This window comes from Molossus molossus, unplaced genomic scaffold, assembly GCF_014108415.1.
Source record: "Molossus molossus isolate mMolMol1 unplaced genomic scaffold, mMolMol1.p scaffold_m16_p_12, whole genome shotgun sequence".
NCBI classification, from domain to species: domain Eukaryota; kingdom Metazoa; phylum Chordata; class Mammalia; order Chiroptera; family Molossidae; genus Molossus; species Molossus molossus.
Window position 1 is genome coordinate 67,533,270 of NW_023425347.1, and position 24,442 is coordinate 67,557,711.

At 39.0% G+C, this 24,442-nt stretch overlaps 1 protein-coding gene across 6 annotated transcripts in view; it reads right to left on the reverse strand.

Moving 5' to 3' along the window:
* Positions 1 to 21,123, reverse strand: part of ELAVL4 (ELAV like RNA binding protein 4) — a 93,919-nt gene extending 72,796 nt beyond the window's left edge. For 2 of the 6 annotated variants that reach the window (XM_036255960.1, XM_036255956.1), the window contains exon 1: positions 15,039 to 15,172. In XM_036255960.1, the coding sequence (XP_036111853.1) occupies positions 15,039 to 15,062 (24 nt within the window). In that variant the 5' untranslated portion in view covers positions 15,063 to 15,172. Of the gene's footprint in view, positions 1 to 15,038; positions 15,393 to 15,792; positions 15,894 to 18,561; positions 18,722 to 21,032 lie in introns of those variants that run through there. The other 4 variants (XM_036255959.1, XM_036255955.1, XM_036255958.1 and 1 more) reach the window with 4 other exon arrangements.
* Between the last annotated feature and the right edge of the window lie 3,319 nt (positions 21,124 to 24,442).

Here is a 24,442-nt window from a genome sequence, read left to right on the forward strand (position 1 = left end):
TGATTTGAATACCCTTCTTACAGGACAGAGGTTAATAGAGCAGCTGATAGGAAACCCTTATGGACAACCTAACCCATAGCAACTGCATCATTCAGTTAACAGTTAGGTGCCAGGCACAGAAATAAACCCAGTCCTGAGTGTTGAGGTGGTGGTGAAACACAGACAAATCAACCACTGAGTATGCGGTATGGAAGACCAATGATGGAAAGAGGCTGGCACTGCCCACAGAGGCGGCTCTAAACCAGCATGAGTCAGGGAAGCTTTTCTGGATGAGATGGGCCTCCTACTTGTCTCATGGTAAAGAAAAGCAGAAGGATATTTGAGACCAAGGGATCTTTTTGAGCACAGGTGCGGAACAGCGTGGTGCAGTTCCACAGTGGAAGAGAAATGGAAGGCAGAAGGTTGCCAGGATGGAAGGCCGAAAAGGAGGGCTGAAGCCAGGCCAGGGAGGGTCTCCTGGGCCTGGTGAAGGCGGCTGGGCTTGGTCCTGATCCACAAATCAATTAAGTAGCCATCTCTGAGATCACATCTCAACTATGTGCCTATATAGCAAATGCATTCGTTCCCCATAAAATACAAACAAAATAGCACTGAGAGAGAGAAAGAATACATTATTTTTTTAGGCTCACTGCTGAATTTTCTTTGGGGCCCTATTTTTCTTCCTGAATAGATCATGGGCATTTTTAGCACTAGTGTAGTTTATCACCACCTCATGATATGTTCCCCTCTTGTTCTCTGAGGTCGTTTTCAACCCAACTCGGTTCAGCAAATGTTATTCTCCCTTCCCTAGCACAGTGCCCTGAACAACTTGGTAAATATTTGCTGAATTGGGCTGGATTCATTGAGCAATGTCTATGTAAGGTAACACTGTGCCGACAGCAAAAGCTGGGGCCTAGGGGTGAGGGGAGATAAAAAGATGATTATTATAGCATCTTCACCTCAATATACTTGAACTTCTAATGATGCAAATGAGACATGCATGGCGATCATATGCACACCCCCAGGCAGACTGCAGGGTGCTGCATTTGTTCAGTAGTGGCCTTTGCCCATGGTGGGAATCTGAAACCCACTCTCACAGTACTGTCATCAGACATTCAACTCCCTGAGGGCCGGGGGCTATGTCTCCTTTCCTATTAAATTATCAGAGACGACCAAATAGGAAGGGCTTAGTACATATTTATCAAATGGATCTATTTATTTATTTTTTATCCTCACCCGAGGACATTTTTCCATATTTTGTTCAGATAGAGTGGGAGGGAGAGAGAGAGAAACATCGACCTGAAAGGGACACATCGAGTGGTCGCCACCCGCACGACCCAACCAGGGCTGGGGACAAACTGCAACGGAGGTACGTGCCCTCAGTGGGGACCAAATCCGGGTCTCTCTGGACCGCAGGCCGATGCTCTAACCACTGAGCAATACCGGCTAGGGCTCAAATGGATCTATTTAATCCTTGCAACAACCCTGGGAGGTATAAATCATTTTACAAATGTGGAAACTGAGGCTCAGAGAGATCATGACACTTGTTTGAGGTTATGAGGTTAGTAAGTGGTACAGTAAAAATAACAATGATAATGATAACAGTAATTATTATTTTTCAATCTAAGGAAGCCTGTCCTCCATTTATCATTCTCGAAATGTCTCTGCCACATTACTCTCTTCCCTACTAAGATGGAAAATATTCTCTCTCCCTGAATGAAAGTTGAAAGTTTATAATTTGAGTTATTGAGCTCTGGTTGTTTTTTTTTCTGATGCCAATTTTAAGTGTTCCAAAAGACTGAATGGCTTTAAGACAGATGGATCTGCCATACTGGAGATAAGGACCTTCTTTTATTTTTGGATATTCTTTAACACAAAGTTTCCCCAATACTCTTCCATTCCCTGCCCAGTCCCCAAGTGAGAATTAATCCAACGTCAATTTAATTCAAGAAATCTTTATTGAATACCTACTATGTGCTAGGCACTTTTCTCAGTACTTCCAAAATAAAGTACACAGCATGAAAGTCTTTGAGCCTGTCCCTCATGCTTAAATAATATCTTACTTCTTTTCATGTGTAGTAAAACCTCAAGGGCAGCTAGGAAATCCTCTAGGGCAGAGACCAACTGAACCACTTATCTTTGTAAAGCAGTACAATGCTAATACATAGTAGGCACTTTAACACCTTTTCATGGAATAAAAAAAAATATTTTAAATTTTGCTCTGTAATTAGACACACCTGGGTTCAAGTAAAATCCTGGCCTAATCAATTACTGATTCTATAACTTTAATTTACCTTTCAAAACTTTAGTTAGATTATCCATAAAATAGGAAAATTAACATTTAGTGTTTAAGATTGTTCTACGGATTAAAGGCAATGGTGTGTGTAAGGCACAGTGCCTGACTCATAGTTCAAGTTCATGAAATAAAAGCTAATTTCATTATTTCTAGTCTCCACTCTAGGTCACTTCCACTACTTATTGTTGTCATTACTTTGTAGCTTCAACTGGGTAGCAGGACCAAAGAATGAGGTCTGTTAGTTAAAAAAAAATTGATTATGAGAAAGTCCCAACATATACCATATAGACATCAATTTTTTCAAAGATTTAGGATACAGTGTTCTATTTTAATTCTAAAATAATCAGAAGTCATCCTTTCCTTAACAATTTGAAAGTTACTAGAGACTTTGCATCATATAGCTCTGAAAAAATTTGACTTTTTCTCCCTTTGGACAAACACAGAACTCACTATCATCTAGACCAGGGTTTCTCAAATTTTACTGACTATAATCCAACAAAGCAAAGAAAAAAGTAAAAAATACATTGAATTTCATATCACAAATCAGAACACAGATAACTGAAACAAAAGTTTCATGATATAATACGCTTACTAAGTATCAGCCACTGATACCTTTTTTTCCTATTTTATTCCATTCTAATATGCTATTGTTTTAATTGTTAAAAATTCTGGTCAAGACCCAGTAAAATAATTGGCAAAACTAGAACTTAAGTGGGAAGAAATAAACCAGAGAACTGATATGCATATAAGTACAACCAATGGACACAGACATTAGGTTGGGGAAAGCAGGAGGGAGGTGGGAGGGGCAAGGAGGGGGCCAATGGGGAAAAAAGAGGGACATCTATAATACCTTCAACAAAAAAATCCACAAAACAATTAGAACATAACAGCGCTGGCTTGTATGGCTAAGTGGTTAGAGTATTGGCCCACACACAGAAGGATTGCAGGTTCAATTCCTGGTCAAGGGTATATACTTGGGTTGCAGGTTTGATCCCCATCTTTGGTCAGGGTGTGTATGGGAGGACACCAATTGATGTGTCTCTCGCACATCAATCTTTCTCTCTCTCTCTCTCTCTCTCTCTCTCTCTCTCACTCTCTTCCATTCCACTCTTCCTAAAAATCAATGGAAAACATATCCTCGGGTGAGCATTAACAACAACAAAATAAAAAACCAAAAGCTCACAAAACCAAAACGAAACAAAGAAAAACTTAGAACCTAATAATTTACTAATATTATTATCCCATCTGTAAAAGTGTATTGAGGATACAGTTTACCGGACCCTCCCATCAAGCTATGAAGTTGTATTAATTCTATTTTATATCTTAAGAAACTAAAACTCAGAAAGTGTGGCTTAGACAAACTACACTTCCACAAGTTGATGACAGACCCAAGACTCACAAATCTTCTAACTGTGCTTTAGGATCTTGAAAACAATTATAACTCAATTCAACAGACAATTATTGAGTACCTACTGTGTGCCCAGCACTGAAATAAGAGAGCATTTGACATGATTTCTGCCCTCCAGCGTTCATAGACTACCAGGGGAGACCAGCATAACTTGATACATGCACTTGAAAGTCTGAACAGGTACTTCCTATTGTGGAGGAAATAAGCTTATTCCCAAACCACCACCCTCCTGGCTACACATTATCCCACAAAATAAGCACTGGTACCTGTTGGTGAGAGAATGCAGCGTATTCTTCCAATGGCATATTTCTTTACGATCTGAAATAAAGTTGATATTTTTCCTCCTACTGCTTTTAGCACTGTAACCTTAAAAGCAATCCGCAATGTGACTTCACCAATGAGCATCATCGTCATAGCATCACACTATGATCAGAAGAGCTCTACAATGATGATTCCCTCTAAATAACCAATACCTAATTTAGAAACATCTTTAGGGTGACCTCAATTTCTGAGAAATCATGACTCAATAAAGACAGCTCTTGACCCTGCAAAAACAATCAGGAAACTACAGTTCTTTGATCTAAGACATTCCATAGCTATCAATTCAAATAAAATAAAAACCAAGTTAAAACACCCTGAGTCCTAGACCATAACTTCTACTTGTCTCTTTGGCTGTATCTTTACACTTCCTAAACTGCATTCACACCAGACTATTTGTCATTCCTTAAGCACGTTCCTGTCTTGGCGTCTTTACTCTTCCTCTTCCCTCCACATGGAATTCCCCTTTATCCTAATTTCTCTGCCTATCTAGCTTTCCTGTCTCCACTCAAATGGCCTTTCCTCCAAAAAGCCTTGTTTCCTTCCCCCAACAAGACAGAAGGCTCCCTCAGTTGTCCATTGCACCTCCTCTGCCAGGACACACTTTGCACTCTGCCTGTCATTGCCCTTCTCTACTACCTTTGATTATGTATTACGTACTGCCACATTCCAGGAGGCTCCTAGAATGTGGTTCATATGCAACAGATATGCAATTGTGTTTGCTGATTTCACACTTAGAAAGTTGATCTAGAAAATGAATCCCTTTTTTCCCCCTTAGGGAAGTAAACTTTGGCCAAGCTGGATGTATTCCCAGACACTCTGGAACTAGGACTTCTGATGTGGTTAAACATGTCACCTAAGGCAGGTGGTTGAGCTTTATTTTCTATAAAAAGGGGTTAACAGTACCTGCCTTAATTACATTAAAGAGATCAAAAGGACACTATAGGATAAAAATTATACAATGTTAAGTGAATGTGAGAAGTGATCTCCATGGTCATAGGTCCCTTATAGCAGAACTGTGCTGGGAACAGCTTAAGTTCTAAAAATGCAAACTTGCTCCTCTGTTCTTGGAAAATTCACACAACCCAATAGCATTGTTAAGACTATATCAAATGCAATCCGGTGTCTTCAAAATTCACTAATTAGAGACCTGTTTAAGAGTTTTTATTAAAGCTCTTCTAAGCTAAAAGGCTTTTCTTTTCTTCAGATAACCTTAAGCCAGAGGTATAAAGCAGAATGGAATTGAGATTCAAGTATTGGCTTAAATGTGGATGAATTTTCAATTTTGTAATAATACAAACACTTATCTAGCAAGAAGATACTAAGAATACCCACCTGTCACTCCCCTGCCCATTCACCTGCTCAAATCTCTCACCCAATCATTTCATTTTGGTCTTTTATTAATGTGTGGGATTTTTCTAGGTTAAACTATGTAGAAACATCTCTTATCCAACCCTTTCTCCTAATTCAAGCCTTTTTCTTCCACGGATATATTTCTGCCCATACAAACACATTCTAAAAAATTAACCACAATCCTGCCAGAGAGCTTGTGCACCATATACAAGGCTTCTGCAAAATACTTAGGAGAACCCCGGTGAAGCTTTGAAATAGATACACGTAGAAAGAGAAGAGTTCTATGGTCCATCTGTTTCACAGAAAAGGTCTTTTATAAAAGTATAAGGTCTGCAAAATGGTACTTGGGGTATCAGATCAAATAGAACCCCACCCCCCTAGTTTTAAAGGTGAAACTAAGGGAAAAAAATGATTTCCCTTCACATCCTTCCTGTGATGTATGAAGTGGAATTCAACATCCAGGGCCTTCAAACGGTGTTCTAAGACTATGTTTTCAGTTTACATTTTGAACCCCTTTAGGGACTACTTGTATTATTTCCTCATCCTCACTGGTGACAGCAATAGGTTCCAATTTAAAACAATTTGTGAATTTATTTAATGTGCCCATTTCGTCACCCCTTCAGAGCCTTGGGAAAAAGGTACAAAATTAGTCTTGGCCTGACACCAGTCCTGACACCACCCACTACCCCTTCCCAAGAGTGTGTGATCAACAGCTACGTCAAGGCTTTGGTGGCAATTTTCCTCCTTTCTCTTTTTTTCCTTCCAATGGGAGGGTAATAAATCGAGGGCCAGCATTCTGCTCACATCTCCAACACCTCTTCAGTCAATCCGATCACTTCTGGAGCTGTTTGCACTGCCAGAGTCATCCATCACCCTGCCTCACCAAGCAGGAGAAGGAAAACTGATGGCGAGTTAGAAAAATCTCATTAAACCACTTTTTGCTTCAACCTCTTCACTACTCCTTGAGAAAGAGAACTTCAAAATTCAGCCTATTGGGAAAACAAGAGGGAGAGGGGGAAAAAAAGCTGATGTAGTGAAGGGGAAAAAATAGCTCTAAAGTAAGTTGGTTTCTGGGCCAAAGTCAAATAATTCACAGATTATCTTATATATTTTAGACAGAAAGATGAGACCATATCAATTAGCCTTAACGCATTTTTCTTTCTGGTTGACTTCTGAATTTCCTATTAGACTCTTTCATGAAACTAAAAAAACAGCACTGATTAAGATTAATTTTATGTTTACTTTTTTTCTCTTTTAATGACTGAATTTCATGTTAATTCTAATTTTTAAAATATGTTCTATTGATTGATTCTTTAGAGAGAGAGGAAGGGAGAGATAGAAACATTGATCTTAGAGAGAAACATCCATCAGCCGCTCCTGCACGCCCCCTACTGGGGATCAAGCCTGCAAACCGGGCATGTGCCCTGACTGGTAATTGAACCTGGACTAGCCCATGGTATGAGGTTTAATCCACTGAGCCACACCAGCCAGCCATGTTAATTCTAATTTTGTAGGAGATCATAGTTATACCTAAACCCTAGGAGAATGCAGAAAACCAAAAGCCCCACAATCCCAGAAAAAAACTGAGGGCTTATCTATGTTTAAAAGCCACTATGAGTCACACCCACATCGCCCCATGAGTTCTGGGGAGAGGATGGAGACTATGAGGGAAGCATGTGATGTTACTTCTCCCCAGAACATCTGGCACGAGCAGAAAGACTGACAGATTACCATCCTCCAAGCACCTTTCATCTTTCAGGCTCTGTGTATGACTGGTGCCTTCCAATACTGTTGCTCATCTGATCCTCACAGAAACCCTGTGAGTTGGGCCTTACCATCCCCACCTTAAAGATGAGGAAACTGAGGCTCAGAAAGCTGAAGTACCTATCCAAGATCACCCAATTACTAATTAGAAAAGTCAGGATTCCAACCCAAATCCACCTGACGTTGAAGTCCTTTGACTCCTGGTCTCTTAAAACAAAGAGCAGTCTTTCCATTGGGTTGCCAGTGCACACACACCATGAATGTCCTCTGAGTCCAGACACAGACTCGTGGTTCCGTGGCCTCTGAGCTGGCCCTGCCAACAAAGACATGGGAATAACAGTATCTAGTAGAAACAAATCTATTTTTTCTACATGTATACAAGTTGATATGTTTTAGCCCCATCTGCAGAATGGCCCTCTGGGTCCTAATCACAATAACCAGGTTGTTTTTAGGATTAGACCCTTTTCCATTACAGAGGCGATTAAAATATAATCAAGCTAGAAAGTTATCCTCCCCCAAAGCCACCTAAAACAGAGAAACTTCAAAATAAAACCAATTTACATATTTTAGCCCAAATTAAAAAGTAAAAGCTAAGGAATCCCTTTTAATATCCTGAATAATAAATGCACATTTATGTAAAGCTTCCTTTGGGGAACGGTTACTATGAGGACAACTTTCTCAATATTATTCATAAATATCACTTTTGTTTTGGTGTTACAGTAAGAATCTGGACTTGTGGGAATTGTACTGTCTGTACCGAATGCATCAACAGAAATAATTAATATTGAAGACATGTATAATATACAGAATTTTCGATGTGTAGTTGGCTGCATTACAAAAAGTAACATAGGAAGGATGAGTCAAACCTGGTCAAAATCACAAATTGCAGGGACTTAGTCATTTACTCCATTTTAAGTGAGCACTTTGCTAATGAAAGTTTCATTAGTGAAGATTGCAAGTTCTTAGGCTTTCCACTACAGACTTTTAAATAGCATTTAGAGCTAAAGTTTATCATTAAAGCTGTATTTACTACTGTTGCATCTTCAAAGAGGGCACTCGAAAAAAAAAAATGTTCAACTGAGCCTGTGATTTTTCATGTAGAAATCAGAAAGCAAAACTCTGTAGGGTTTAAACTGGCAGCTTAGGAAAACACAGACTACTTGAGAAGGCATTGTTGGTACATCCCAGGGCACACTGAAGGTCACTGTTGTCATTCAATTACTTTCCCCAACCACACACACACACACACACACACACACACACACACTGAATGCAGTATCTAAGTGTGCATGACAAAGTGACTTGGAGATTTCTGCTCGACTAATAAACTTACAGTTTGCACAGGGGCATGCCAAGAGAGTCACTGTCATCTCTGGTGCTTCTTGGAGGCTAACACCAGAAAAACTATTCAAAGAATCACCTCTCTCAGAAGCAAGGAATTCCTGTTTCTGTAGAATTAACAGGTTTTACCCAAACTTCACGGCCAGCTGACAGAGAATCAAGTTCCTTCCAACTGTCCAAACTGTACTTTATCCTGAGCATGAACATCTGGATACATAGAGCCTTATAGACAAAAATGTCCAGAAGATCTTTTACTTTTATCTTTGGAGTCATACCTAGACTCATAAATACGAAAGGAAAAACATTTATGTACTTGAATGTTCCAAGAGATCTTTTCTCATAATTTGACACAAATCTCATTGTGTAATGTTCATTCTTAAGATCCCCCACCCCAACTTTATTCCCAATCACAGGGACTTAGTCTTAATGATGTCCTTTGATCAGTGTGAGAAGAAAAAGAAATAGTGACCCTTGAACTCTATATTCCAAAGAAAGGCACATAAGTTAGCCTTCAACAAATACATCTTCATCCAACAAAAATGATAGCCAGCTTCTACTATGAACACTGTTGGCAAAACAACTTCAAGGGCTAGTTTTTAGAGAAGAGCAGAAAGTCGAAAGTAACTGATTCATAGAATAAGCAAGAGTGAATTCAATGCCACAAGTGCAAAGAGAAAGAAAATCTCCATGCTGGGGTGTGTTTCTCAGAATTCACCATCTTGGCTGGAATTGTTTCACTGCTCCCTCATATCCTGAAAAAAGAACCAAACTTCGTGTAGAAAAAATTATGAATTTCATTTTTATAGCTTTAAAATGAGTAATTTAAAAATTAAACTCAAGTTTAAATGTTACTTTCAAACCAAGAGTCCAACAGAAATTATTTTCAGGAGAGACCTACAGCTTGTAATTTTTTTCCATTAAAAAAAGTATAGCTCTGGCCACGTAGCTCAGTTTGTTGGAGCATTGTCCCGTACACCAAAAGGCTGCAGGTTCGATCCCTGGTCAGGGCACATACCAAGGTTGTAGGACGATACCCTCAGGTCGGGACACATACGGAGGAAACCAATGGATGGATGTTTCTCTTTCACATTAGTGTTTCTCTACCTCTCTCTCAAATCAATAAACATATCCCTGAGTGAGGATAAAAAATTACATAAGCTAGTTTGCATTTTATTTTATGGTTAAAAATAAGGCTTCCCCCAAACAACAACCACAACAAAATGCAAGCACAACCATTGCACTGACCTTATTTCTCCAACAATTTCACTGCTTTCTCAACCAAAATTTATTTTAAAATTCCATTATGGCATTCAGCATTTCTTGATTCTTGTAGAGGGGTATCCGTAGTGAGGGGGGAAATATCTCTGGTGTTAGCTACAACGAGGATCTGAATAACAATCCTCCCCAAAGCAAAAATGGTAAGTTCTAAAGTCCGGCAAAAAAGCAAAATCTCAGGGGTGGAGGGAGAGCATGGGGAAGAGAGAAAGAGATAAAGACAGAGAGGTAGAGAGAAAGCCGCTGGCCAGTTCGGAGCACTGGCACTACATTAAGTTACTTCTTAATGAACATACAAGAAACAGCATAAATATTACCATCAAGCAGAGTGGATATGAACATCCAAAGCAAGCTAGCTGGCTGGCTGACTGCTTTTTCATTTTTTGTTCTTTTGTAACAATTCCATTTCTGAAGTGTTTGATTCCTGACACGGATGCTCCGAAGCTATTGTGAGCATACTGCCTGAATACTTAATGAGATAAACAACAAACAAAATGGCTCATCTTCGGTGCCCCCAGGTAACATCCCAAACTGGATATAATTAAAGGTGTGAACAAGCAAGCAAGGAAGTAATGAACCTGCAAAGTCAAGGTTCTGAGAAATTATCGGGCATCCGGAACAACACCAGTTCAAATTTATCACTCATTATCTCTCATAACAGCAAGGTGCAGACCCACATGTTGGTACCCCTCTCCACTCTTGTCCTTTAGCCTTTTTTTCTTTCCATTTCTATATGGCTAATTTATGACAATTACTGCTGGTGACAACTCCCATCCACCCGCCCACCGATCACCTTTCCTTTTGCCCTTAGAAAGCTGCTGACCTATAAAAGCCCTATACCCTTGAAATACACTGAGATTTTAAAAATACAAAGATGTTCCCAAAACACACGCACACACACACACACACATACAAATACAAAACAAAGCAGGAGATGCCAACACAGCCACCCTATCTCCCTGTTTTTACCAATGGTTAAAGATTAGGTTCAAATGCCCCCAAAGCAAAAACAACTCTCCTTCCATATATGCACATACATTTTTAACTAGAATCCAACCCCTCGATTGAAAGGGCAGCTTTTAGCTCTCAAATATGGTTATAAATTTGCATATTTATAGTTTTCAAGTGGCAACTATAGAAAGGTGTTTGGTTATTAATGGAAGTCTAAAGGGTCTGGATATATCTTTTTTGAGGAAGTTTTGTATTTTTCTAATACTAGAACTCTTGGAGTTTGTGAGGAGAAGTCACTTCTTATGGGAAGCCGGTCCAGTTAGGATTCTTTCCATTTTTGGATGTACATATACTTGCAAGTATGTATATACACATTTGGTAATACCAAATAAGGAAAGCCTAAGACAGGTGCAGGATTCCAGAAACACACATGCGTACACTGATACACATACAGTCTCCCTCTCTCTCACACACACTTTCCACATGTCCCTCAAATGGATGGGAGAATGGATAGTGGGCTATAAAAGGTTGACCAATTTCAAAAGGGGAATCGGCCAATTCTATATAACATGGCCCATCGACTGGGAAATAGTAAGACAAAAGCTTGAGAATGTTTATGTCTCTTCATACCCCCAAAATTCCCAATGACATTGGGGAAAAATACTGCATTGCAGCATTTGCCAGCGCACACTCATGTGTCTAGCATCCGCTGGCCAGCTCACCAACAAATGTACATATTAAGTATCCAGGCACATAAATTAAGTGCCTGGTGGCCACAGATCATTGGACCTGATGAAGAAATTTGTCAAGGCCAAAGTACTTCTGTCCATGTACAATGACCTCTATCAAGACCACCATTCTTTACTGGCGGTACACAAAGATAATTTATTTCATTAAAAAAAATTAAACTAAAGCATTAAGATGCAAAGGGCTAACTGAAGCAGCGTATCTCCTCATGGAAGGAATAGCATTTGATCTTCAGAAAGAAAGAGAATCCACCCACAACAAGGAAATAGTGCAAAGGGGATAAATAAAAACAAAGAAAAGGACTTGCCTGGAGCAAACCCTTTCATTGTTCATGGTAACTCTTACTTGAGAAAAACACCTTAATTCATCTGGCAAATTCTTTCAGAGATATTGAACACTCACACACAAAGCAACGTTCATGCAATGATTTCTAGATTTAAAATTTCAAATAGATCATCCCCAATAGAAATTCTAACTTTGAAATATCTGAAGTCTAACATGTCCCAAACCCTATTTCAAGACTGAGTTTAGAACTAAAATGTAAATGCGTAGCTCATTTTCTCTATTTTTCTTTAAAAAAATTCTATTGTTATTACCTCATAACAATCTGGTTTTCCTGTTATAACAAAATCCTTGTATATTCAAAGGACCAAGAAAGGGTTATAGGGAGAGAAAAAAAGTTTTATGGTTTTGGAAAACTATCAAACAGAAATAAGCTCATCTATATTTGGTCAGGAGGATGACTTGGATGAATGGCAGTTAGGAATGAATGGGACTGAGGTCACAAATGAATAGTTAAGGTTTGTTAGTTTTTTTGCTTGTTAGGTTTTTATAAAATTAAATTTGTCTTCTGAATCAATACTTCTCAAAAGAAATTTTCAGCTATTTCTCCACCTGTGTTTATTTCACCCTTTCAAAATTTAAATATTAAATGATTTAGCCATTATATTACAATGAGATGCATGGACATTCTGATCGTTAAAACTATGATGAATCAGATGTTTTTTTCAGAAATGTTTCCAAACAGATTTTCATTTCTTAATAAATGCACACTCAGCCTTGTGCCTCCATAAGGCACACCTCCACATGCAGGCACTGAGCATTAATATTTTTAAGACAAAGAAGTAAAAAAGGTCAGCAGTAGAACCACGTGTCTTTTTTTAAAACCCCAGCTAAGGTGATAGTTCCCATAGACATTGTTTAATGCTAACTAAAAGATGCTGAAAATTCTCAGAAAAAAAAATCTGTATTAGAGATAATAAAAAACAATTCTATTTTTAATAGCGACATGTTTACACACTCAAGATATGAAAGCAAGGTTCAAGTGTGTGACAAAAATATCTTTATTTATTTTCACCCCAATAGTCAAAAAAATTTTTTTAAAAAATCTCCCAATAAGAAGACAAAAAGAGAAGCATCGGCAAGAAATAAAGAATTGGGGTAGGGGGAGTGTGCGGAGATTTGCAATGGCGAGAGTAAAAAAATTAAGAGTACTTTCAGTAAAGCCAATTATATTTCTTAACCTTTTACCACATTTCAGTATTTTTCAATCTCTCATTTTTGGGCTTAACATTAGCTACCTGATCTTGTATCAAATCTGTTTCTCAGGAAGAAACTGTAAGAGATCATTGTTTCAGTAGTTTTTACGTTACCTCCTATTCGCCTAAGCACTATACCTTTCAGTCCTTCTGGTCCCACCATCATGAGAAAAAGAAATTACTAATAAAGCACCTAGAGAAATAGCGAGAGATGCCCGTCACCAGCACACACATGGGTCCCAGACATTCAGAGACACTGAAAAAAAATTGGCTTTTCACTCAGTTTATGCCCAGACCAGAACCGAGACCAAATGTCAAATGGAAGGCAGTGGTTGCAAGGGTGTAGCCTGATAGGTCCTGTGGCTGGAGATACGGAGGGTGAGGCATAGCAAAGAGCTATTATACGGTCTTTCATTTATTATTTTAAAAAGTAATTTCTATTCAGGACATAAAAGGAGACATGCAATGAACTCTCGGAAACTATAGTATCAATATCTGATCTAGTCAAAATACCACTGTCACCTAGCACAAAATCATTGTTTATGGTAAATCTATTCTACCTATATCCCGCCTATGGATGGATATTTGCTGGAAATTTTTAAGAAATCATTTGCAGAACCTATCAGCTGTGGAAGTTTATTATGCTTCCATCAACTTCATTCAATATAATTTACATTTTTTTTCAAATGGCCTCATAGGATTCCTTGCGATTTTTCGCACGTACAATTTTACAGTAGGGAAAAGGAGAAAAGGAGGAGAGAGAGAGAGAGAGCAAGATTTCCTACCCTCCCTTCCCCCTCTATCTCTCTCTCTCTTTTAAACAAAACAAGAAGAAGAAGAAGAAGAAGAAGAAGAAGAAGAAGAAGAAGAAGAAGAAGAAGAAAAAGATGAAGGAGAAGGAGGAGGAGGAAGAGGAGGAGGAGAAGGAGGAAACAGGGAAGACAGAACAGATGCTTAAAAATAGATTTCTAAAAATCACTGTAAACCAGAGTTAGAAATGTAATTAACACCTATTTATAAAGAATAATTAAAGTTGGGCTGGCCACAAAGAACAGCAAAGATAATCGAGGTCCTGGCCACTCCCCCCCCCCCCACACACTGTTTGCAGTGTGTTCTCATGATAGCCACCTGCTCCCTACTCGGCTTTTCCTCTGTTCGTTTCCCCGGCAACCTTTCATTGGGTTTTCCTCCCAGCTATCGCTTTCAGTTGGGCTGCTCGGTCTAATCTTATTTGTTTTACACCCATCAAAACAAGCAGCCAGACAAAGGCAATCCTCTAAGAATGGGGAAAAGACCACAGCTTTGTTATAACATCTATGCAGAGCGAAAAGTCCTCCCCAGGCTTTTCTAGTGAGAAATAAGTGAGATGGATATGAATTTACAGCCTCTTCCCATATCCAGCTTTGAAACCTCATGAAAGATATTGCTGAAAATTCAAAGTCAAAGTGAGCACTCGTGGCATCTGATCTTGCCATTTTGTGCCATATCTTCAGGGTCAACATCAGGCGACAGGAGTGACACTCAAGGAGTTCCCCTGCTTCTTTTTTTAGAAAAAGATGCTAAAAATAGATTTACTACTTTGGCAGAAAGGTTTTCCACTTCCCCTTCCACATCCAAAAGTCCCGTTTCACAATTGCATCTCCTGGTACTGAACCTCACCTCCTCTACCCTCATTCCCAGCCTTCCTCATCACTCCTAGCAGGAGACTGAAAAGGAAATGTGCCTTTAACTTTAACAGTCGTGCAATTCCGTAGAAAGCTCACAGAGGCGGTGGACCCGCCAACCAACAGTGACGGTGACATTGTGATTGTCAAAAAAGACACCAACCTTGCTTGGCTAAAGTGAATGTTCTATGGAAGAGGCAGCGTGTGTGCCTTGTGTGCGTGCAGTGCCATCACACTGGAGATGGATGCCGGTTTTCGGAAAAGAGAAATACTAACAAACACACACAAACGATCTGCACAGTGATTTACGATGCACAGTCCACCATCCTTACACACACACACACACACACACACACACACACAATCGGCTGGAATCTCCAAGCTGCCTTCCTCTTTTCACTTACCATCTTCAAGCCATTCCACTCCATCTGTGATCAGAAGAAGATGGACCCTCACACAGTGTGTCAAAAGCGGAAAGGAACGTTATGTAAAAGCTGACATTCCTTCTTACAGAGCTGCTTGCCCAGAGAAGGAAGCAACAACTCAACACGCCAGGCACCGCTACACATACAAGCCGCCTCCTCTTTTTTATGAGGTCATGACAGGAAACTCTTTGAAATACAAGATGCAGCATTTACTGAAGCCCAAATAAATCACTCTCTTTGCCGTTTTGACTGCGCAGTCCCCCTTCTGAAACACAACTGCCCATCTCAATGTTCAGTATCCAGGAGCTGCCTCTCAAGGTTTAAATTCCCAGCACGGAAATGGAGAGATTCCTAACCCGGCTGCATCCACCTCCTGCCCCACAAATCCCAGGCACGTAGACAAACCCCCTCTCCCTTTACAAAAAGAAATCCCTTCTTTTGCCATTATGGTCTCATGTAATATAACCTCTTTAAAAAAACCAGCAATTATTTCAGCCTACCTCCCTCCCCACCCCTGCCTTTATGTTAAAGGGAAAACTGACAATGACCTGTTAAAAATGACAATCTATTTCCCCACTGCTTTTCAATAAAAGGACCTACCCACACTCCCTACACAAAAGAGATAATAAATGTAGGAATCAGATAGCAGAGAGCTAAACTCTTGGTCAAGGTGTAGATGCTTTTCTTCCCTCCAGCAACACAAACAACAGATTATAAATCTAGTCATACCTACCATAACCATTCTTATTGGCAAATATTGGGTCTCGCAGAGCTTCGACTCTTCTCTTAAAATTTGCAAAGGTTTCAGAATATTTTTTTAGATGACTACTATTGTTATATATTTTTAAAGATCCACAAAACACAGTGTGGATGATTGTAGAGTATATTAATTATAATTATTTTGGAGGGATGGGGGAGAGAAACCAAAAAAAAAAAAAAAAAAAAAAAAAGGAAAGAAAGAAAGAAAAGGAGCAGTGAGCTGAAACCCCCGATTCTAGGATGTAGATAAGAACAACTGAACAGAGCCTTGCTGAAATTGGCTCTAAGCTTCCCCTTTTTACATCCATTTATGGGACCATCTGTCAGCTGAAGCCAGGATCTGATTGGCTGAGGAAACGCAGGGAGGCGTTGCAACATCAGGTGCTATTTAAATTAGCTACTGCCAGATTGACGATGTTAATGATTTGGTGACCTCTACAACAACAGCGACCAGATTTCTGAACTGCTTCTTGTGTCTGGTAATTAAGGCCAGGCAGAAGCAACAACAGACATACTTGTATTTTTACCTTTTCCCTCCTCCCAGCTCAAAAGTACTGTAACAACTGCAGGTCACTGGCAGCTTGTAAACCTTAACAGTGGGAGTGTCCTCCCTTTCCCCTGTCCTGAGGGCTGTACCACCCCACCCCTCTGACAGAGGGCTTTTCCCATATAGCATATTTTCAACCATCTTATCTTTCTCGACAGTTGCTTTCTAGCAAAATGCATATTTAATGATCTGCCTCTAGGCTTAAGGATACAACAAAAGCACTTTAATGTGCTAATACATCTACATTTTAACTTTATTTCCTAGTACTGCTGATTTTTAGTAATTAATGCTCCTTCTGCAGCTAACATGGCCAGCATTTCAAAGGAAAGCAAGTTTGAGAGTGTGCTTGCTCCATGAACTAGATTCATACAAGTTTGCTTCAGAAAACTCTTTCCTAATAAACAAAACAGAGAAAAGCTGAGGGGAGGTGGGGGGCAGCTGTCAGTCTCTACCTTTCTGCCTTCTGTCTGAGCTTTTCAAAACAGAGAATGATGAATGATTTATTTAAATGAATTTATTTTTCAACTTGGGTAGAGGCATGATCTGAATTTTTAAAAACCCACCAAATTACATCTTCTCTTTGCTTTCCCGACTGCTATAGAGAAAGGTAAAGCATGCTTGTGAAAACCACCTCATTTCCTAACGGTGCAAAGTACTCATCTTGCTTAACTGAACACGTGATTTTGCTTCTCTCCTTCAAATGATGTTTTTTTCTTTGGTCTCTTAAAAGACTTGCAAAGAGACATTTAGCAAGTGTGAGGGGCCTTGTGAAAGTTTCTGTCTATCTTACACAATTCATAGCCTCTACTCTACCAAGCCTCCGGTAGTATAGTATTTTGTTCTGGTTTGGGTTTTTTAAGTGGCTTACCTGAGAAGTTTGTGATTTACTTCTATCCAAAAGACTGACATATCTCCATTTATTTAATTCAAAACTGAATCATTTTGTTCCTCAATAAATACACAGAGGTAACAAATATTACTGAAGACACTAACATAACCTTTAATCTTTGGCTGGAGTTGACAGTGTGATGGGACTGGGCAGAGTAGAAATTCAGGCCGAAAATCATGCTATACTGTGGGCTTCAAAGTCCAAGAATAAATGGGCCTGTGAAAAATTATATGAAAAGAAATAGCCTTTACATTTTTAAAAATTAAAACTATTTTCTACAAGCTACTGTGTCATCACACACACACACACTTTTAAAAATACAGATATACTATAAAACAGTGTGTATAGGGTACACTATACGAACTATTAGATTTTAAAGAGAAAAGTGGAAATGTCAAAACCATAATCCATTTAAGTGGAACACTCCTAATTTAGTAAACGTAAAATAATTTCTTTAGCAAATGTATAGAGTCCAATGAGTCACTGTAGTACTATGGTGTCTACTGAACTGTGTGGTAAGGATGAATTCATAGGTTAAGTCTTTTAAAGAGCTCAACATACGTACACAGGGCAGATACAGGTGCCCACATCAACAACAGAAACTCTGAGTGTGATTTCACTAACATTAAAAATATTGTGAAAAGTAAACATAAACACCACGCTGACAAACACACAAATAAAAACGGCTCACTTGGAACCAAATATTTACTTTGTATTTCTCTGCAGGTTATAAAAGTCGCAATTTCTTAAAAACCTTTTCTCCCATCCACACTAATCTCAGTGACCCATAAATCAACATTAGGTATACTAAAAGATACTCTGGCCACTTTTCGGATATAGGAACTGTATATTACAGTATAAATAATTAGCTGGTTTTGCTAGGCTAAAAAAAATCCATGCACTTTGTATATTGATGTCTTTTCCCCAAACCTCCACTCTAAAGTTTTTCAACAGAATCCTCAAACAAATGCACAAATGTCCTCAGAGGCCTTTTCTCTAAAGACAAAGGCAGAATCCTATTGTTGGGAAAAGTCAACCTTATTATTGCATTTCCAATAGTACCATTCATCTTTCAGAGTGAGGGGCTGACCGCTACATCAGTGGTGTGACATTTGTAAAGCAACAGATTCTCAATATATTATCTCAAGAATCAGGCAGGCGAGTCTCCCAGTCATGCATGATTTTTTTTTTTCCGCCACAATCCTTCACCACCACAGAAAGAAACTTGTCTCACTCAAGCAGCTAAGGCAACCTAAAAATGATATCCCAGGGTTGTGGAGCTGCCAGCGCCGCTGTATCCCTCTTACCATAAATGAGCAGTTTCTTGACTCATTAATAACAATTTCCCTTAAAAGAAGTAATCTCATATCAGTCAGCCCCTCGCCACCATGCACACATCCCAAAGGTTGCAGATATCTCAGCATCAGTCGCCGGCGGCAGCCAGCTTTCCCACACAGAGTCCAGATGGACTGTACCAGAAGCCAATTCAGCGTTAATAACTACCTACTCCGCGCAGTGGAGAAGCCTTACGTGGCACAATGGGCTAGGAAACAGCAGCCGGCTGAAACTGCAAATAAAAAGACAACCAAATTCTCCAAAAGCACCCGAAAGGGAAGAAGAGAAATGGAAGCGTGAATTGTATTTCCTTGACTTCCATGAGAAAAAAAGAAAGAAAGGAAGGAAGGAAGGAAGGAAAAAGGAAAGAAAATAAAAGAGAATCCTCCAGAAACATAGGGGGAAAAATGAAGCAAGGGGAAAAACAAAACAAAAAAACCCCAGACAGATGCTGCCCAGAAAAAAGTGACAAAATATTACCTCATTATTTAACAAAGCAGCATTAAGCGTCCTGCTGATTTCAAACATCTTGTCACAGATTTTGTTTTAAGAGAAACAGATAGAATCCTTTGCAAAGCACTCCGTCTGCAAAGGGTTCTTCAATTTTCTTGCGCACCACGGAACAGTCAATATATTATTTCCCTAGAGTTCGCACATTAAAACCTCTAGTCAGTGAGCTGAATTTTCCCCTTATCTCACACACAGTAGACTCCTGTTATATGTACTGCTCTCTTTGCAAGAGCAGCCTGCCCCAAACATGGCTGGTGTTTAAACTACTCTTTAAAGTAACAGTTCACTATATAACCACCAGGTGGGTAGAGTGCACAGATTCAAATGAACCATCCTAAAAGACTGTGATTTTTTTCCCCTTAGAATAGCTTTTGGGTGTAGGATATGACTTGAGAAACACCAGTATCCTAATAGGCATCTTGCCTTGTCTCTCTCTTTCTATCTTGTCAAAATAAATAAATAAAATTCCTTCTCCAGACTTATAGTGAGAAAACAAAATAAAACACCATCACCGATTCTAATAAGAACTGTGAAGAATGAGACACAAACAAGCTTTGTTTCATTCAGCAAAGGATGAATAAGGAAAATCCAATCAACACAGAGCAAGGGGGAAAATATAAAACTCCATGGAAATATTTTCCTTTAGCAAAAAGAGAAAAATATTCACTCACATGATGAAAACCCAATTCACAAATATGCATATGGACAAAGCACATACAAGATGGAGACCAGAGTTTAAGGGTGCAATTTTCTTCTGAATAAACCATTAGGTTTGTTTGATATGGTCTTTCATGATAGGAAAGAACCAAAAGCTTAAAAGTAAAGACACCGGAAAAAACAAAACAAAAACAAATAACCCTAAGCATCTCTTTTAAAAACACAGTTATTCAAATAGTTATAAACAACCACAAGAGCAAACTAATCATATATCTCTTCCCAATGCTGCTCTTTTCCCCTAAGATCAGCCTTGAAGTGGAACATTTCTGTGGTATGCTATTTTGGATGTATAGCTAACTTGGTGTTTCCTTTGTACATTTCTATTCCAATCACTAATCTGCTCCTCTGCCAGGAACAAATAGAATGTCCCAGGTTGAAAGCCCCAGGTAATGGGGGAGGCTGCTAAAAGGATAAAGAAACACCTGAGCAAAAATAAATTTCACCACTTACATTGTTATATGGCCTGATTTTAAGGAGGATTTTTTATAACTTACAGCATGCACGCACCATCCTACGTTCATGCGTACCCAAAAGAGAAACCAATGCACACAGATACCTGGGATTTTGTTTCCTTGGCTGGACAAAATTAAAGCCTTGGAACTTTCACATCCTCTTGCAAATATAAATGTTGATAATAGTATTTTTCCAGCCCATCCAAGCAACATTTAGCCTCACACAACAGTGACTGTCTCCTTCATCTTTAAGTCAAGGCTGCATCACTTAATACCATTTAACCTCCTCGCATACATTAAGTTTCAAGTGACGATTTTTAACTGGGGAGTGAGAAGGAGGAGTTGCTCTCATCAAATTCTGGTTGTATGAAGTAAGCTAATTTGTACACTCACCATATGTCTTAAACACTAATTAAAAAATGTCACTTTCTTCAAACATTAAAATGTAATCAGCCTAGTAAATAAAATATTCTCGAGTTTTCTTGCCTTGGTGATAATTTAAAGAGTGTTTATCTCAAGGTAACCTCTCTATTTTGATTACCAAGGAAGGCTTTTGATTTACAAAGAGGAAAAGAGGAGATATCGGGGGTTGGGGAAGTGAGAAAAGAAAACCACAACTGTACGTAGCTGCACAAAGAAAAAAAAGATGAAGCGGGTTTTTAAGGACCCATAGTCTTGTTACCCTGAGGCAAATCTAGCCAATCAATACCACCCATTGACGGTCTACCATCTGCCATGCTACCCAGTGATGTGGCTAAACAGACCTGTTCCATATGACCGTAGCCGGCTCATTTTCAGTCGATTAGGGCAGTTCCAGAGCATTTACGTGCAGAGCACAGAACTCCAAGTCAGACTGAGCCTCTCTCTTCACACCAGTCCCTCCGAGCACAGCTGCAGACCTTTTCCTTCTGTTCCGGGTGTGTGGATTACCCCTTCTTGTCCCTCAATTGAATTAACAGAATGGGTGGGAAGGTAGAGCAAACAGACACTCACAAATCCACACACACACACACACACACACACACACACACACACACACAGATAATTGCTGGTCTTTCTTCAGTGTCATGCAGAAATCAGAAATTCCATGTGCTCGACCCTAATATGATTATGGCACACCGTTTAAATAGCGTCATCAGTGACTGTGACCTGACATTTTCCTGTGGCTCAATTTCTTTTCATCCTCTTCCTCTTCCTTTGAAAAATAAACCTAAACTGCTGGCATTTTTTCCTTTAGGAAAAATACAATCAGTATGCCCAGACAGTGCTATACTACATTTAGAAGCTTTTAATAAAATTTAAAGCATAATTTTCCTTTCATGAATTGTGGTGCTGGGTTTGTCTTTTTTGTTTGCATTTTATAGGAAAATGCAAACATACCACAGAGATAAGAAAGATGCACATGGAGTCTACTAGTAGGACCAAGAATCCACCGTCGATGTTCTATCAGGGACATATGACCTGCCGGTGTGATACCTATTTCCTAAATAGTTTTGTCTACTGCAGATTGTGGGACAGAGCTAGAAGAATGCTATTGTGTGGGGGAAATGTAGACAAATGGCTGTCTGGTCCACTTAAATTACCAAAAATTCACCTGGGCAGGTAAGCTAACCTAGGGGTCAATCCACACTTGATCCTCCCCTCTTCTTTCCATGCTTCTAAGCCAGTGGTTCTCAACCTTCCTAATACTGCAATCCTTTAATACAGTTCCTCATGTTGTGGTGACCCCCCAATCATAAAATTATTTTTGTTGCTACTTCATAACTGTAATTTTGCTACTGTTATGTCTTAGGCGACCCCTATGAAAGGGTCGTTCGACTCCCAAAGGGGTCTCGACCCACAGGTTGATAACTGCTTCCTATTAAATAAGCTGAGAAAGCAGAAAGATTCTTTCCAGAATCACTACGCCTTTGACTGCACCCTTTAAGCACTAGGGTGTCTTTCTGGGAAAGAAAATTTAAAGGACAGGGAAACCGCCTTATTTACAAAATTCTGAAAAAAGTAAATACACATGTATCCAAGAACTCTAATTTAGGTGGAGTCCCTGTTTGAACTTTGCACTGCTATATCCTTCATCATTGCCTAAGAAAACTTAGCAGGGTCAACATGTGAACACACAAATTTCTGAAGATACCTGCATGAAGGGATTTGGAGGGCCTTTTCATTTCAATTCAGATGAGCTTTACTAAAAAAATAAAAGGAAGAAGAAACAGACAAAAGATCTTACTATAAATATAAATCTTTACCAATGAAAGGCCACTGAGATGGAGTATGGAATAACTACCATACCATTGAAGGATACAATGTTTAACCAAATTAATACAGTTTTGAAAATAATTCAATATAGAATTGTTTAAAATTCTGGATTCAGTTATAATTCTGTAGCCACAAATAAAGAACGGATGTATTATGAAAGGCAAGAAAGGTAATTTGTAGAAGGAGGAAGAGGTTAAGGAGGAAAAGGTAAAGGGGAGGGGAGTAGAAGAAGAAGAAATAAAGAAATAGTATTCATAAAGTAGAAATAAAACCCACTATCTTTTACCAGAAGTCTATTGTATACCAAACATTGCACCAGACACTTGACAGGTACAGTTTTACACAACATGATAGTGATAATTGTTGTATTGAAGCATTCCTCTAGAAAGATTTCTTCCTTATTTAAAAGTAAGATCTTTGCTCCATCATTTCATATAAGACTATGCTTAGTAAATATTTGTTGAATGAATGAGGGAGATAGGCACAGATGAGAAGAGAAAGGGAAGAGAGAATGGAAGGCATGCTCAATTAAAAAGAACGAGGAGGCTCTGGCTGGTTTGGTTCAGCGGTTAGAGCATCGGCCTGTGGTCCAGAGAGACCTGGGTTCGGTTCCCGCTAAGGGCATGTACCTTGGTTGCAGTTTGTCCCCGGCCCTGGTTGAGTCGGGAGGCAGACAATCGATGTGTCCCTTTCATGTCGATATTTCTCTCTCTCTGTCTCTTCCTCTCTCTCTCTCCCACTCTATCTGAACAAAAAATGGAAAAATGTCCTCGGGTGAGGATAAAAAAATAAAAATAACGAGGAGATTTCTTTATGATATGCTTCTAACTATTTGTCCTCAAAAGGTATCTATTTCATTTAATCTATCATTATGGAGTGAGAGAGATACAAAGGATTAAAGGTGGAAAGGAGAAAATCTGAGAAGGCAGGATGAGTACCTGATTGAGTCCCCACTCTCACTCCCTACTTCTTCTTCCAAACCTGGCGAACTCCCCACATAGAGCAGCAGAGTTGCTCAGCAAATATTGGTTGAATGAACTTCTATGTTTAGCCCCTTATAGCACAAAGCCTGACTCCAGGCAGCATTCAGTTATGGGGAATGAATGAAGTCTGATAGTTTCACTCATCATCACTTCAAATACTTTCCAAGCCCTATTTCATTCTATTCAGCTAGGGTTCACTGAACATCTTCTTAGGGGAAAATGATATGCTAGGCTTCCTAAGCCTCAGTTTCCTCATCTGTAAAATGGTTACAATAATACTTCCCTTAGAATTTGTTCTAGGATTAAAACAGTTGTAGGCTTGGTGGAGGCAGCACTCTAAATGATAGCTATTATTATTAATATGAAGAATAGTTGGAAAAAAACTGTATAAATTAGTACCTAGCTACAAGATAATTCAATCATGTTGAAGAAGATACAATTCGAAGACTTTCAAAAACAATTAGAGAAGAAGGCAATAATAATGAAGAAAGTCTGAATGGTTTATTCCAGTTCTAATGAAAAATACCTGATACAGTAAACATTTCCTTAATCCTGTGGGCAAAGTTCAGCACTAAATTCTTAGTGTTAAGAATCAAAAGAAATACAAGTATTCACCTTCATGGAGTTATATTTTGGTTGGGAAAAGAGTTTTCTTTTTTATGCATCAATCCTCACAGTATAAGGAAGAATATTAAAAGAACAGTATCAAAACAAAATGCTTAAGTTTATCCTGTTTACAGTCCACATATAAGTTAAATAATATGGTATCTGTCTTTCTCTGATTTATTTTACGTAGCATACTATGTTGTTGAAAATGGTAAGAATCCATTTCTTTTTATGGCTGAGTAATATTCCACTGTATTCGTAAAGTATATAAATGTGTAATCACTATGTTGCACACCTGAAACTACTATAATATTGTATGCCAATTGTAA